Genomic DNA, 17023 nt, shown 5'->3' with positions numbered 1-17023 from the left:
TGTGGTGTTGTGTAACCCCTTGGCATGTAATGAAGGAAAGCTCCGTGTTGGTAGAGTAGCCAAATAAATAGGAGATGTAGGGCTCAGTTTGTGTTGATATATTTATAAAACATGATGTTTCCAATGATACTGGGAGGTGGAAGAGCGTTATTTCCTTGTACTTTTCTGTGTCTTGACAGAACTTTGAATACAGCCAAATTAATATAAAATCTCGGCCCTGCCCAAAGGTTTGTAAATGTTTCTAGTTGGAAGAGTGTGTGTAAAAAGCCAAAGCTTTGAAGCTTGCCAATCCCAGGCACTCAACATTATTACACTAATAAAAACTACATTATACCGATAAAAAAAAGAGAAAAGTTTCACGATTTGTCAAAGTTTATGAAAACTTCACATCAAAATGGGAGCGAGAGACACCTCATTATTGTTGGCCAGCCTCGGCCTGTTTTCTGACAGGCCTCAAACTCCACAGCTAAACACAAGAGACGTCGAGACAACAAATGCTTCACCGCAGAGGCGTTCCTTCTCTGTACTGGATGCCAGCAGAAGGAGATGAAAATCAGTTAATGCAATGCGTGGCCTCTTCGGTGTCTCATAAAATCCTTTCAACAACACATGTTTTTTTTTTATGCTCTTCATTTTTGCCAAAAATGAGTAATACATCTATCATTTTTGCCTGCAGGAGTGACGTGACACTGAGGTCACGCACCCTGTGTCTCCAGGCTTTGAAAGAGCCAATAAATCAATCTTGGCACTATTACTTACAATTAATTGTGTTTTAAAGTTTTACAGTGTGTTTATGATATGCGGGACCCGGAGGATTTATGTGGACAGTTTGAGTCACTGTTGTTTTCCCGGCTTTAACCCCTGCGTGACCTCTCAGTTTAAGCTGCCAGAAGGCTCAGAACCAGGCTTTGTTGCACTGGTCCAAACCCCGGGACAGGCCGTCAGAAACCCGTCGCACAAAAAACACACACGTGGCACTCACAGATACCTGACACGAGGAGACATATGCTGTTTGTCATACAAACTAAACACTTCAAAACAATTATCAACAGCTGTTAACATTTGGGACAGGGCCGAATTGTCTCAGGCGTTATAACAAGACATCATGCGAGATGAGAGAAAGAACACATTTTCAAGCAGATCACGATATGTAGTGGGTTTATTTGTCTGAACATAAAGCAGACGGGCTAGAGCTCGGACACAACGCCTTCTCTACCCACAGTGCTGTCCCTCCTACTGGACCTTCTGTATGCGACGTATCGATTCGGGAATGTGTCATGAAAGAAAGGTGACAAATAAGAGTTTTGTATAGCTGGTTCAAATACAGAATCTAGCAGAGAGCAGCGATTGGTAATAAACCTGCTTTCTGCAGCAATCTGTTGGGTTATATTGCATTCCCCTGTTGAGAACCATGTTCTTTGAGTTTTCTCCGAGGACACATTTGTTCCGTAAAATGATTCAGCAAAGCCACTGAAGGCACATTCACAAAGCGCTATATTGCATGCTGTTTGTTATGTTTGAGAGCTTCGGGGGACTCATAACTCTCAAGCGGAGATGAACGTGGCGACATACTTTACAGGGTGCATTTGAGAGTTGAAAAGAGAGGGCAAAACAAGCAGCCAATAGCGAAAATGCCTCTTTTTTTCCAGTGTTGCTTTGCAAAAAAAAAAAAGCCACAATCATGCATCACATGATGCGCAATCATGGGTTTAAAACCATGCGGTCTATCTCCGATTTAGAATGTTCCCTTTGGTGCAAACTTAAAATGAACTACCGTCTTCTGCAGAGTAAAACAGGTTAGTGTCTGGGGAAGAAAAAACTGAAATGAAAAGATCCACTTGAGGACTTTCCTGGCTCTGTCACTGTCAATTCCCTTGAAGAACCGTTACCCCGTGTGCAGGGACTCATGGGATCCGGGAGCTGGCTCGAGCCACCCTGCAAAGGAGTCTGCTTTACATTATACGCAGATGGATGTGGGGGGAAAAAAACTTGTGTTCATGCTAGAAAATCAAGTCAAATACTCTGTTCAGGCAAAATCTAAGTGACATTTGAGGAACATTTATACCCGCTGACGTAGCTACAAGCTGTGCTTGGTAAGGCGGACCATGGACTCCATTCACTCTTAACCATGTGGCAGGAAGTAAATGTTACTCTACCAGCTTGATTTGATACGCTCTTTTTTTTTTGCAGTGCTTTGGATCTGGAAACAGAATGTGCTGTCAGTGTTTTGATAGACATGGCGAGTTTAACCCCAGGGTTCGGCTCCATAATGTGGGCTCCATAGAGCAGAGGGAGGCGGAGGAAACCGAGCCAGAAAGTACCACATGTATTTTCTGAAAACCGGCCCAACACAGTTCAAACGTCTCTACGTGGTTTATCACCATTTCATTCCATGACCTCTAAATCCTTAAAGAGAATTATCACATTATAGCATTCCAACACGCCCAATTTCCCAAAATACTGCTTAAGGCTTTTCCACTTTGACTCCACTTTGGCTTGTTGGGGTTTTTGGGAAAACACTCCAATTGTCACAATCTTGTTTTTTTTGTTTTATTCATATATATATATATATATTTTTTTTTTTCTCTCCTCTCTCCTGTCTTTTGTAATTTCTAACCTGTCTGTATGGTGTCTGCTTCAAATTCAGAACGGATCATTTTCTATCATCTATGAGTAGAGAGGACAAAGTAGTTTGACAGAAACTGAGGCAATGAACTGAAATGACAAAGATAAGAGCGATAAAAAAATATATACACAGGTGAAACTATATACTTAGTAAAAATTAGAATATGTCGGCTGGTGTTGGTCCACTGTGCTTTATTAAGTGCAAAGTCAACGCAGCCGTCTACCAGGACACTTTAGAGCACTTCGTGCTTCCTTCAGCAGACAAGCTTTATGGAGATGCTGACTTTTTCATTCTTTTTTTTTTTTCATTTTCCAGCAGGACTTGGGACCTGCCCACACTGCCAAAAGTACCAAAACCTGGTTCAATGACCATGGTATTACTGTGCTTAATTGGCCAGCAAACTCGCCTGACCTGAACCCCATAGAGAATCTATGGGGCATTGCCAAGAGACCAAACAATGCAGAAGAGCTGAAGGCCACTATTGAAGCATCTTGGTCTTCCATAACACCTCAGCAGTGCCAAAGGGCTGATAGCATCCATGCCACGCCGCATTGAGGCAGTAATTAATGCAGAAGAGGCCCAAACCAAGAACTGAGTACATATGCATGATTATACTTTTCAGAGGGCTGAAATATCTGTATTTAAAATCCTTTTGGGGTTTTCATAAGCTGTATGCCATAATCATCCAAAATCAAATAAAGGCTTGAAATATCTTACTTTGCTTCTAATGAATAAATGAACTTTTGCACAATATTCTAATTTTTCGAGTTTCACCTGTATATCTGGGCGACAACTCATTGTCACCCACTTATGGTGTCATGCCCACTCGTGCATGAAGGTGCACAATAACAATTAAACCTCACTGTGGGAGCAAGGCTATTTCAAGCATGACTCTTTGGTTGCCTCTTTGTCACATAGCTGCTTTCTGTTTGCTGTGGCGGTTTGATTCTGTGACATCAAGATGTTATACATAAATACATATATCATTAAGTCAATTCTGTACTGTGAAATCCCATTGCAAGTTTTTGTGTGCATGAGCCTTTCCCTGCAAACGCATGGACCATTGACTTTCTGTGTGCAGGCACCATGGAAAACATTGGGAATTCATAAAAAGTTAGGGTGTTCGGACTGTGCTGAGGACCATAGCTGCTTCATCGGAACCATGTGTCGGCGCCCAGTGCCGTGCCATTATGCCGTGATTGAAAAGGAGTTAAAACTGTGGTCACAATCCACTCCGATATGACTCAAGAGAGGTCTCAAAAGTTCAGCACTGTCAATTCAATAGCGAGACCATTAACCGTTCCAATATGCACATCATGTAATGGGAATGATCTGATAGAGCAGGGGCTTTTTTCCTTCAGATTTATGCTGTCATGACTGGGCATGTTTCACCGTAACCCGGCTGCCGTTGCCGCGATTTCTATGGTTTCAATTTTTACACTGTACACAGCAGCAAGTAAATTTGTCATAAAAGCTCTTAGAGGGAAAAAAAAACGCCTGCACGCCGGGCAAAAAACTTAATAAATAAACGATTTAATTCACGTCTGTTGCACTGTATTCATTTCTCTCCAATACTTGCACTAATTGCGAGTGAAACAGCAGCACAGGCAGCTAATTATCCTCCTTTGTAACGAAGCAAACGGCAGCCACTGTACCACGAGCCACTGTGATGAGCAACACCCTGCTGTACCAGACATAAAAGCAAAGACAAATATCTAATTATGCCATCAACGCTCCTCGCGTTCCAGTTCTGTTGCAGACGTCGCATTAACTGGGGGCCCGCGCTATTGGTCAGCTCGCAATCACTCTGATGATGTGGACAATTAGAGCCGGGAGGTTCTCACGGCTCGTCGGGCCTGTGATAGTTGACGCATCACGTCCCATCTAAATCAAAAACAAATGTTACGGAAAACGCAGCCGTGACCCCCCCGACGCGGGATACGTCCCAGCAAAGACTCTTGCTCTTCTTTGTGTAATGAACACTGCCGGTAGGATAGCAAAAGCTATGATAGCTGTGATATGGCACACAAAATACTGTGCACCGGTTAGAGTTGGAAGCGTTTTCATCAAAGCTCTAACCTTTTACTTTGCATTGGGAATAAATAATCGTATACAGCAGGTTCAAAGACACAGAGACAGAAAAACACACACATCATGTCAGCAAGAATCAGTGATTATCTCTCCTTTCATCTAGGGCTGTGGCAACAAAGGCAAACATTTCTTTTTCCCTGACAAGCTATGTAAATAAAATCTTATAAAGTGACTTTACCCTGCCAAAAAGCATTGTAGAGGTCCTTAGTTTCGTTTTATATAAAGTGGATGAACATTGTTTTCATTCCACTTTTTCCCATCTACCAAACATGCCAGACTGAGGTTAAATTATTTCAGTGTTTTGCTTTCCTTCTTGCCACTTGCATGAAGAATCAAGAACAAAGCATAGCATGAACTGACACTAAAACAGAACACCATCTTATCGGAAACAATAAATATTTTGCTTTTCTCATGAGCTTCTAAACCCGACATCACCTCACATGCTTCTGATTTGTCATTGGATGCCTTTGCTCCTGCTATTCTGGATCCGTTTTAAACATCCAAGGCTCACTGTCAGAGCCCCAGAGACCTTGAAACGACAAAGCTTAGCTCATCCAAACAGTAAATATTTCATGACCTTACAATAACATGAAATTAAATCTAGGCAAAAGCTGTTCATTTATATTGCATTATCAAAGGAGTGGAAGACATGGCGAGGGGGAAGGGGAACGAGGAGGGGGGGGGGGGCGGGAAGGGACGAATTGGTTGTATCTATGAACAGCCCGAACGCTAATTAGTCTGTGTGGGCCCCAAAAACAAGAGAGGGAGGAATAAGTGCACGGGCTGAGGATAATTAAGCGATAGTGAGCGCCATGTACGTGAGCTGTCACTCCAATCGCCACCAATGTCACACATGGCAACACAAGCGGGATCGGACAGCCGCCCGTCGTCTTTGATCTGGGCTCATGCATATGAAATCAGGTCAGGCTGTGGTCACACATTTTTACACACACACACACACAGACACACACAGACACACACTCATACACTTTAAGCGATAGTAAAGAAAGACCTTTCACAAAAGGGCCTCACTACAAGGACCTTTGTTAAGGGAGACTGACAGTCAAGCATGAACAGGAAGAAAGAAAGGCCAATGGAAAGAATAGAAAAAAGGGGAAAGAAGGGGATAAATGTGACAAATCACAAAGACTTGAAAGGGAATACTATTTTAAAAAGTGTACACACAAAAAAAATGGAATAAACAGGGCTTAACTTACCGCTTCCGACTTTGGTTTGACCACTTTCATGAATGCTCCTCTCGCCTGCGCCTCCATCATTTCTTTCTGAGTCACCTTCCTGGTGTCCAGAAACTTCAGCTGGGGCAACTTGTGCAGGACAAAGTACCTTTTAGGAAAAACAAGCATTCCACTTTAAGCTGCATCGTAGCAATGCTGTTAAAAGGTGCCATGGTGAGCTGGCGCTTAGCAACGAGGCAAACATAGATTCTAAGGAAGTGACTCCCTAATCACACCGACACGCATTCTAATATGTAAATACATGCATCAACAAAACTTGAAAAGAAGCCGTGTTTACTGAGATTTAATGTAGGTGCCGACATAATGGTGATATTTTCTTGCATGTAATAAACCTTCAAAGCTGATAAGAATAAGTACGACGTATAAATAGCACAAAAGGAGATACAACCCGCCTGCCAGAGCTGTCATTCTGGTGGCATCACAGATATCTCTCTAAGCTTTCAGACACACTCTTGTCTTTCATTGCCAGGGAGAGAAACGTCAAAAGATAATGGTTGGAATACATAGATGACAACAGATCCTTTCACAGGCAGGCAGGGATAGAGGAACCAGTATGTCAGGGCCGAACTGGTAGCCAAAAAGGACGTGCACGCAGCGCCTAAGTGGAGGGTGAGAAAGGACGGGGCACACGGGGGACACAGACGAGACCTGTGCGCAAAGAGCCGGGGACAAATCGATGACGGCAACGGCGATGAGGGGAGATGGCAGAGCCCGTGTCAAGTTTTCATCACTTGGGGATTATAAGGAAAGGATGCGGGGATGACGTCTAGACCGACACGGAACAGATGATATCTCCACGCAAAACGTACGGCGCAAAACATCTGAAACTGTTTGAAAGATACATGAAACCGCGCGTATCCACAAAAACACATTTGGCCTTAAATTCGTTGTTAGAGGGTGAAATGACTTTTTCCGAACAAGAGCTCCTTTTTCCGCACTTCAATTCAAGAGGCCCCAATCCTGTCCTGTGTCTCCCTCCCTGTAAGAGGACTTTGTTCAGGGCATTTCCATGATGAAACGTGAAGATGCCCTTGGGAGACGTGCATGGAGGTTACTCTCCGTAGGTAACCCACCATCACAGGGTCAGAGCAGATGACAAGGCTCTGACAGCCAGTAGGGATATTAATGATTCACACCAACCAAAGAGGGAGGATCCCAGAGCACAAGGGGGCAAGGGGGGAGGAGAGAGGACTGCAAGAACAGAAAAAACTCACACTCACACACTTCATTTAGCCGTTTCAAAGATGCGATAACAACAATGGGATTGCCGCTGTCCTTGGATGTGGATGTTGTAGATAAAATAGATTTATGCTATCATACTTTAAATGTCCTTTTGTTTAAAAGTCTATGATTTTGGTAGAAAATTAGGGAAAATATGTAACAATACGTGTTCCGTATAAGGCACACAGTCATTCTTTTGATTTTGTATTCATTTATTTTAGCTAGCTATTTTGTTTAGTAGTTAAGTGGTTAAATAAGCAATAAATATCGCTTGAAACTGTCCTTGATATTTCAATGTATTTTGCCTTTAAATTCCAAATAAATAAACCTTTTCTTCCAATATTTGAATGGAATAACTTATGGATATTAGTGCTCATAAAATTGTGTTGTCAAACGATCACTAACTTAGTATCACATCTAGAGAGGATAACTAAATTGACATTGAGGGCCATTAGAAGAAGGTTGAGTGAGCATTACAGTTAGTGGTTGAGGTACCTCAGGCAAAAAGCTCTTTGATGTGAAGCGAAACGAGATCGGACAAACTGATAACTTTCCTCAAAGATAAGAGCATCGAGATTAGAGTATCACATAAAGATATGTTAATCTTTAAACAATCCAGAAGCAAAGAAGAGAAAGAGGTTGACTGACATATTAGTAGTATAACAGTCTCCTGAGGAGATGCTGCCCCACAAGCACAACGTCGCATAATCAGCAGCCTTTGTGAACATGTAATACAACAGCCTTGAACTCTGGTGTTATTGTTGTAGTGCTGCAAATGGCCACATCGCGCGCGCTAAAGAACACGGCGACATTTAACCTCCACCCACACTGTATGCGGTGTGAAAGAATATCATGTTTCTGTGTCGCTGCACTAATTGGGGCACCGATGCAACGCACAAGGATAGTTCACTTGAGGGACCGAGAAGACCTCTCGGGGCATTGGGCTGGGTATTTATTGCCCAAGGCCAATGCTGTCACGACCTCCAATACGGCCTGACCTTGTCAGACATGAAATCTGCATCACGCTCAAACTGATGTTTTACTCTGTGACACATTATGAATATTACATTACAGGACTCTAGACGATGTCAGTCAAAACAGAACATCTTTCCTCACCAGCAAGATAAGCCAGCCGGGGAGAGGGGGAGTAGGGGGGGGGGGGGGGACAAAAAGAGAGAAGAGAGATTATTCAAGAAAGGCATGGGTGGTAAATGATTAATAGGCAACGCAGAGTCAGAAACAAGCACTTAGGGCAAAAACAGACAAAAGAGAGTATGCTTTTCGCCTTTTATCACATTTCATGTAAAGGACCCTGACAAATGGTGGTCATATTGCATGGCTCGGGGCCTGGCTTGATGTTTAATGCATCATCTGTTCTGGTAAGGTAGGGTAGTAAACACTCATTTGTGGTGGTGACTAGTCACACATGAAATCCATTTTGCAAACTGGAGTGTAGAGGGGCCAGTTGACAAAGCTTTTAGAGCGATGTGGTTGAATCCGCAGTCTGCAAGTGAAATGTAAGGGGGGGGGGGGGGGCTGGATGTTTAAAAAAAAAAACATCTCCAAATCCATTACTTCCAAAAAGGTATGACTCTGAACAGCTCAGCATCAAACCTGTCTGACTGAAAACAAAAACCCACCGACACTGAACACCACCTCTCCATCCATTTGAACGACTCGCGTGTGGAAGCTGTTCCTCACTCACGTGCAACGTCACCACGGCCCGCGCAGTAACTCGCCTGTATCTCTGGTAGTCGTCCTCGTCCTTATCCGGGCTGACCAGCTGGTTGGGGCAGGCCTCGTTTCCCAGCAGGCTTAGGTACACCAGCGACGGGGTCACGTCGGCCAAGTGCTCCAGCAGGTCCTCGATATCAGTCAGGTGTCAAAGGGCGGATGTCAAGGACCTAACGCTGTTAATTACATTAGCATTTACTACCCGCGTGGCCCCTTCCGTGCCTGTCTGCACTAAAACAAATCACTGTCAAATTTAGCGAAGTGCTCAAAGGGGTTAGTCAGTGGCTTTGTGAGACTGGGCAGCCAGAGGGGCAATTTAAGGTGCAGGCTTTGGCATATAGTAGTGACACAATTTGGCTGCCGCTCTCTCTCTCTCTCTCTCTCTCTCTCTCTCTCTCTCGATCTCTTTCATTTCCTAGGTGGCCGGGTGCAGAACAGTGACAAAATGATGGATGCCCTGCGGTTCAAACAGTCCGTGCTTCCCAGAGCCGCGCCGTGGAAAAACTTTTTGCGAAAACGTGGAAAAAAAAACAAAACAAACAGCCCTTAAGCAGGCACATTCATCACTAATACATTCACTTGGAAAATTGAGCCCCAAAGTGTCAAAATACAACTGCACTAATGCAGTGCTCAAGCTTTAAAATGGCACTGTGCCACGACAGGATGTACATAATTGGCCTATTAGCATGTGCCGACCACTTCACAACCCAACTCAGCACACAGTCCCAGACGCACACTTCAAGGAGCCCCAGTTTTAATGTTGACTTTGGATGTGTGTGTGTGTGTGTGTGTGTGTGAGTGAGCAAGAGAGTGAACATCGTTACCCAGCAGGATCTGCATAACCAGAGGAAAACAGGACACATTGCTAAACCTGTTCTGAAGCTTCGACGGGAGGTTCACACATTTCCGACTGATCATAAACAGCTTTGCAATGTGCCTATGTCTAGAATTTAGGGTGGTTGTGCCGAGCTGGTTTTTTGGGTGGAAAGTAGAACACGAGGAACTGCTAGAATGAGTGAACCAACAGGGTGTGTTCTAGTGACAAATTAATACTTGAATATTAAATAACGTTTATTTCAATGAGGTAAAAAAAAAATAATGGTACAAACCAAATTTATCCGAATTTAACCAAATATCCGGATTTGATTCTCTACTATTTAAATTATGTCAAAACAGCAAACACATCGCAAAACATTATCTAATGATTTGGATGCTTGGCTAGTTTTAATCCAACACTTTTTATTCCTTTTTAAAAATCAAACACATCTGTTATGTTGACTTTCAAATCTGATTCCACTAGAGGTCCCTGTAGTTCAAAAACTACTGTGTGGAGCTGTGTGACAGCAGAGTTCCTCTTCTCTCTCCTTTGAAATGCACAGCGCTCACTACAAAAGCACATTTAAAAGAATTTAAAACGGTTCTCAGCGTAAGTCGTATCAACATATGAAAATAAACAAAATACACTTGGATGATGGTGTCTGTTATTTACGTGAATTTCAACAGCAAATAAGAAATGCAAAAATAGCGTGAAAGGATATTTTGTTCTTATTGAGGGTTAGGGTGTGGAGGCTCGGTAACCTGGGCAACCGGAGGTCATTTCCGAGCAGATTGTTGTCGACGATCAGCTCCTCCAGCACGGTGAACGTTTCGAGACCCGCCAGTGACCTGCGAAGACATACGGCAACGGGAACACTGTTATGCCTCTAAATCTGGTCAGCTGTTTGTTATTGTGCAGAAATATTTCAGCATCCCTGCTTTGCTACGCCCGGGAGTGCATGGGTCTGGGCCTGTCAGGGAAGTGAATGACAAGAATTAGTGGTGCTGAGCTCCCCTGGCATGGTGAGGCATGGTGAGGCATCCTTCAGCGGCTGGCAGGATGAGGGATGGGGGTCACTTGTGAGTAGCCAGGATTCAAAACAAAAGGCTTCAGAAATGCGGCGGGCAGGATGAATTTGTCAATGTCTTGTGCCTTGAGGCGCCCAGTTTCGCCTGACCCTAACCCTCCATTCCCAAGACAAATCACTCTGTCACAGTTCACCTTCACTCCCCAGACACAAATTTAACTTGTCATCCATCATTTTCACAGAGGAACTAGAATGTACTCGCACTCACAGATGGAATGAAGGGGAAACTTTTTGGCAAATTTACAACAAAGGGGGTTATTAGTGTTGGAATCTTAGCATCAAAAGATGTTTTTCCTTTAACGAGGAATTTTGCTTTTTCGGTTTTTTAATGATAAATAGCAGAGAGGGGTGAAGGGTCATCTCAACTCTCTCTCTTTCTTTCTCCTTCACACGCATTCACACCGGCATTAAAGTGATGGAGGGTGGTGGTAGGAGTAATGTGAGGGCCCTGTGAAGTTCAAGTCGTGGAAGGTGCACAAAAGCAGTGTGTGTGTTGTCTAATCCTTCACACTGTCAGCGCGCCATGTTAAAGTGTCCTGGGTGACTTCATCGACATTTAAACCTGCCACGACGTGACACATACACACAGATTTATATTTAAACACAGCATTTATAATTATTTAATACATGTCAAAATATAAATTATTTACTCCGAGATCAGAATGTTTGGAATTCCTACCGCAGGATTCTAGTTTTATAATCAAACAGAACACGTGACGCACGTAAATACTAATTCCCGCGAGCAGTGTCACGTTGCAGCATGACAATCTCAAGGTACAGTCAGGTCTTCACAGCTGCGGTGTGAACTATTGCTCCTTTCTGGATCTGCCTAGTGTCAATAGCTGCCATAACACATACCAACTTAGAGCTATGTAAATGTAACACCTCTATCGTGACAATCTGCAAATGCATGGCAGAAAGCAGCGAGCGTCATGGGGGCAGGGCATGACATGCAATCACATGCATTATCTAAACTTCACTTCAAACTATGAGCACACATGCACCTGACTGTTAGAATGTTGTTTTGCCCAGATAGTTGTTGCAATTTATCACACCCTTTCAGTTTGCCAGATCAACAGTTATCTTGCTCCATTTGCTGTTAATTGCTTTTTTTGTTGTTGTTTCTAGCCAATCAACTGGAGCTTCATGCAGACAGCCTCGTTGGCCAAAAAGCAGATGCACTGTAGATGCACAGAGGGGACACATTGGCAGAAACTTTGAACTACAAGGCAAAATGATGCATCTTTCTTCTTGTGTGAAAAACGACAAATAAGCGATACGCAGTAGACTTGCGAGTGAGGCGCAGTAAGCGGCCTCATTTCACACAAAATCAACCTTTTGCAAACACACAACAGCTGACAGCACCGACTCAGTGTGGTGGCAAAGCCGCTAGCTGACAATCTCTTATCAGGTCTGATTAATGCATTGGCAAGAGGGATGAAATCGGAGATGTGCCAGTTTCATGATATCCTGTCGTTTCTCATTTAAAAAATACCCATTAAGCTAGAACACTTAATTCTATAGATATGGCAAAAATCATGAACCCCATTAGAATTTTTTTCCTTTTTTTTTTGTGGCCTGGTCTTTTTTTTTTAAAGGCCTTTTGGCCCAAACTAGCAATTATAAAATACACTTTATTGTGTTTGAATTTCCAGGGAATACGGTACAACATGCAATTAATTTGCGAGGAAAATGAACAGTTTGGCACACACCATATTGGATAAACATTATTGCATTTTCTGTGAAAAGAGGTTGATAACTAACTATTGCCACCTGTAAGTGTGCGTGTGTGTTTGTGTGTGTGTGTGTGCGTGTTCCTGTGTATGATGGGCTGCAGTCCTGTGGGTTATGTTATTAGCTGCTCGGTTAAAGGGAGCCGCGTGGCGCAGGAGGGAGCCTTATTAATTGTTGTTTTCATGTCACCACTGCTGCGTGCACTGGCTGATTTAATCAGTTAAATTCACAGCCAGGGGAGAGCCACTGACTCCCAGCCAGCATTAAGTACAGTGCAGGGATTGAACTTCTAATACGCTCTAGCTTTCTGTGCTCCCTCTGCAGATTTCCATTTCTGGTTTCATTACTTGTTTTAAGCTTTCTTGTTTTAATGTGTGGTTTGGAAAACTAAATAAGTTGAAGCACTGCAGTAAAAGAACTTCACTTCCTAAAAAAAAAGAAAAGAAAAGAGAGGCAGCTTTTGGTCTTAACGAAACTAATGAGAATAATCAACTTGAGCCACATTGCTGTACAGGTTTGGTAATTGGACAACACATGCATAACACACATGCAACACTGACATTAGTTTTCTAATCTTAGCATTAGTGTGATGTAACTTAACTCCTTCAAAAGTGATAATGAAAATATTCAGTCATGTATCTTTGGTTCCATTGCAATGGTAAATACTACTTCCAACATGTTTGTGTTTCTTTATACAGTTCAGTAATATCATTTATATATTCATGTATATCATTAGGTACGAAAAACAATTGAAAATTGTACCAAGACTAAAACACCGTTTTTTTTTTGTATCACTTAATTGTCGAAATTGTAATAATTGTGATTTCCTGAGGAATGCAGGATCAAATGAATTTTCTCATGTCTCTAACTAGCAAGTGAGGGACAGACAGGCGGCAGCTTTAACGAGGTGAGGCGAATCCTTTCCCTTGTTAAGATAATTATGATCAGCCTCATTGTCAGAGCTAATACTCCAGGCTGTCTTTACGCTTTGACTACCACTTAGCCCGGGTAAGCTCAGCATCATACATCACACGGCCCTGCGTGCATCAGTGTGTGAGCTATTGGGCTTACGTAAGCAGGACGTGGATGTGTTGAATTCCCCGTTAGCGGCTGAGATCCCGCCTTCTGAGCACGCAGAGCACTATTAGAAATATTTGGCTGGAGCAGTAAATCCAGCACAGGAAGCAGGGGAACCATGTGAGACACCAGACAAGGACACTGGAGAGAGACACCGACCAAGAGAGCAGCCCTGCGAGATCAATACGCTAATACTAATGCAGACACAGTGATTGATGAACCACTGCTGACAACACAGGGAAGAAAACTCTCGACCAGTATTGGCTGAAATGTCAGTCACTCCTGCCAGTGGTGTGTGCTGGTGTCATGTCATATATATCCAGCAGCAGCAGAAGAAAGATGGAGAAATCATTTCAATATGTTACACAGTCTCACTTTATGAGAAATAAGATGGCATTGTGAGTCTACTTTAGCCGTGGAATACAGAGCTATAATGGAAAACAAGCCCAAATGAAATGGTTGAAAGAGACCACAGAGGCAAACTTCCCTGCAGCGAGCACGGCATTACTGAAGAAGTCCCCGAGTCTAATGGACTCACACACAGACACCTTGAGACACTGGAGAGCAGTCTCAGTCAACAGTTAAGAGGCCCGATGTCCTCTCGTGGGTCAGAAAAGCAATGCAGTGATATTCTGAACGGCTGGCCAGAGTGACAGGTGTAACGACGTCCTGTTCAGAAGGCGACAGATAAATGATTGATAAATTGACCAAAGCTGTGGAAATGATGGCTTTCATATGTGCATAATGGGACTATTCAGAGCACACGGCAGATTGCCTGCCAGAATAAGGTACTCTGTGATGAAGGCGAAAAGGAACTGAACCTGGTTAATCCAGTATGTGGACTGGCTTTAATAAACTTAATAAGAAAGGTAAATGGAGGAGAGCTAGTTGGAGAGGGCACCCAGAGGCTGAAGAGTCATTCAGCCTGAAATCAGAAATATAAGGATGCTTTTTGCCACCTTGTGCACTGCAAAGTATCTCTTAATCTTAATCAGTAATATTGCTAATTAGCCAAAATTACCAACTTTTTTTGGTGAAATAGAGTGCGGGTGAGTGTGGAAGCCATACAGTTATACAGCTTTGTGTCAATGAGAAGAAAAAAAAATCGAGGAAAACGTAACCTATTAATACACAAGTCTCCATTAGTTTAACACACCAGCATTTCATCACCCATCCAACCCAAAACAAAAACACAAATAGACATTCAAAAATAGCAAAATGCAGCCTCAAAACGCTATCTGGATTAGCTTGTGGTAAATAAGATGGCTTTATCTGTAAAGCAAATTAATACCTTGCAACCCCTCAAGCCCTCAACACCCTCCTACCACCTCCACACAGCGATGATCAGCTCTGTTCCAGGACTCTTCCCCCCCCGAGCTACACTTCGTGGCCCTATGCGCGTCTCTGTACGTGCATCTCTGATGGCAACGGTGAATTAGTCATTATACGTCTCGATCTCCCCCACAGCGCTCCCTTTTTACCCCCCATCTCCCTCACATGTAGACAGTCAATGCTCAGTGTGGCACTTCTCCTTCTGTATTGCTAGGCCTCAGGTGGCAGTCATTTAAAGATCACACGTCCAGGACACACATAGCCCTCCCTGAATGCACGTCAATTCACACATGGAAAGGGGATTACAGGCAGCTGCAAATTACTATTAATGGCAATGCAAATCATTAAGAGTACGTTTGGCGCCGCCAGCAAAATCTCTTCTTCACGTGGGTTCACACTTGATCTGTTTTGAATGGCGTGCGCTATGCTTGCTCCTTGTAGCCTGTGTGCGTGAGAGCATCACCAGTGGAAAGCAGTCAATTGGAGGTGGAGATTGAACTTTGCACAGCGTTTCATCATTTAGCAAAACAAAAATACATATTTCTTTAGAGAGGATTAAAAAAAAATCGAGCGAGATGAAATCTGTGAAATATAATTAGCAAAGTTTTTGTTGATGAATAGGTTAAATATCACGGGCCATGACTTTGTGCTACATAAGCTTATAATTTGCATATTCAATTGTTGAAAATGTCGACACCGTGTAAAGCTGGCTGCGGTGTGTTTGAAGGATAATACCACAGTGGATCCTGCAGTGTCTGAGTTATGGACTATGCCCGTGGACGTCTCCTGCTGAGTGTGTGAGGTTAATATTCCCTCTCAATGTCATTAGCACTGGCGCAGGGGCTGAGAGCTCTGTGAATCAGACAGGGGCTGATGCTGTCAAATCGACACGCATACAGCCAGGGCCGGACCAAATCTCGGTTGTGCGCCCCCGTCTGATTGATGACCCTGGATTAACCCTGGCCAAGGGATAAGGACTTGACAGACATTCCTGTCAGGCCCACCTCCATAAGCCTGGCTTGACCCCGGTTTGGCTGCGGATGAAATCCAAGCTAAATCTAAGCGTAACCTCGTTCCCGGGGAAGGAAGAAACGGAGAGGTCAATGCAACAAGGCGGACGCCCATCTCCACAAAGTCTCAGCAATTGAGGTCTGATACAGACCGACAGCTGCTTCCAATGTACAACACTACATTGTGGAATACAGAATCAAAGAAGGGAGGCAAGCAGTATTGCTGGTGAGGCCAACACAAAACCTTCCTCTCCATAGTACCTGGACTGTGCTCAAAGCACGGCCCTGTGTCTTGCAAATGTTAGTATTGAAAGATTAGTTGTCTATCAACATGACAAACACCCGCCTTTTTAAGTGCAGCAAGGACTGAAAATCAATTCACTGATGGCAGTTCAGTCAGTGAGGACATCAATGCAGCACAAACAAGCACACGCAGGCTCTCACGCATGCTGCGCAGCCTCACACATCTTTAAACGCATGCAATAGTATTGCAGTGACAGAGTGGATCAACCCATTATAAGAGTAGACTCCACATTACACAATTGTTTTTTCCGTGTATAAAAGCTACAACATTTCTACAGAATTTACTTTTTGAGATAAAATGAAGGAACCATTAAATAATAGATGCGAGGAAGAATCCCTCAGTGCCCTGTCTGCCCGTACGTACGCTCTGTCATTACAGTGTTCAGGCTCAGTGCTTGTCAACATTTTCCTGAGAGGGGGGGGAGCCGTCCCGCATTACGTTTGAGTGAGTTCAACTGTCAACTGCCAGCCATTTGTATGCCTGAGCATCCACCTAATAGCAAATAATCACTACCCTGCGCTCTCTTCGTGGCAAATGATCGATGTTGTCTTGAAGTCTGATGGATGACCCTGCCACAGTGATGTCCAGGCATGCATTAAAAACCACCTCTATGAAATGCCTTGTCAGTCTGATGAAGCGGGCCCCAAAAAAGAAAGAAGAAAAAAAAACACACACACACACACACACAGGCGTGAACATACAGACACTGAGGAATGCACGCGCACGGATGAAAG

The 17023-nt window shown here is 43.5% G+C and overlaps 1 protein-coding gene across 1 annotated transcript in view; it reads right to left on the bottom strand.

The window, feature by feature from the left end:
• The window catches only part of lrmda (leucine rich melanocyte differentiation associated), a 171676-nt gene that overhangs the window by 46868 nt on the left and 107785 nt on the right, over window positions 1–17023 (bottom strand). Inside the window, exons 3-5 of the mRNA XM_037465442.2 lie at window positions 10467–10593; window positions 8934–9073; window positions 5935–6061 (exon numbers count right to left, since the gene is read on the bottom strand). Of these exons, the coding sequence (XP_037321339.1) occupies window positions 5935–6061; window positions 8934–9073; window positions 10467–10593 (394 nt within the window). The remainder of the gene's footprint in view (window positions 1–5934; window positions 6062–8933; window positions 9074–10466; window positions 10594–17023) is intronic.

Source organism: Pungitius pungitius, chromosome 13 (genome assembly GCF_949316345.1).
Source record: "Pungitius pungitius chromosome 13, fPunPun2.1, whole genome shotgun sequence".
Lineage (NCBI taxonomy): Eukaryota > Metazoa > Chordata > Actinopteri > Perciformes > Gasterosteidae > Pungitius > Pungitius pungitius.
The sequence above is the reverse complement of the archived record's forward strand: the minus strand, read 5'-3'. Positions and strand labels throughout refer to the sequence as shown.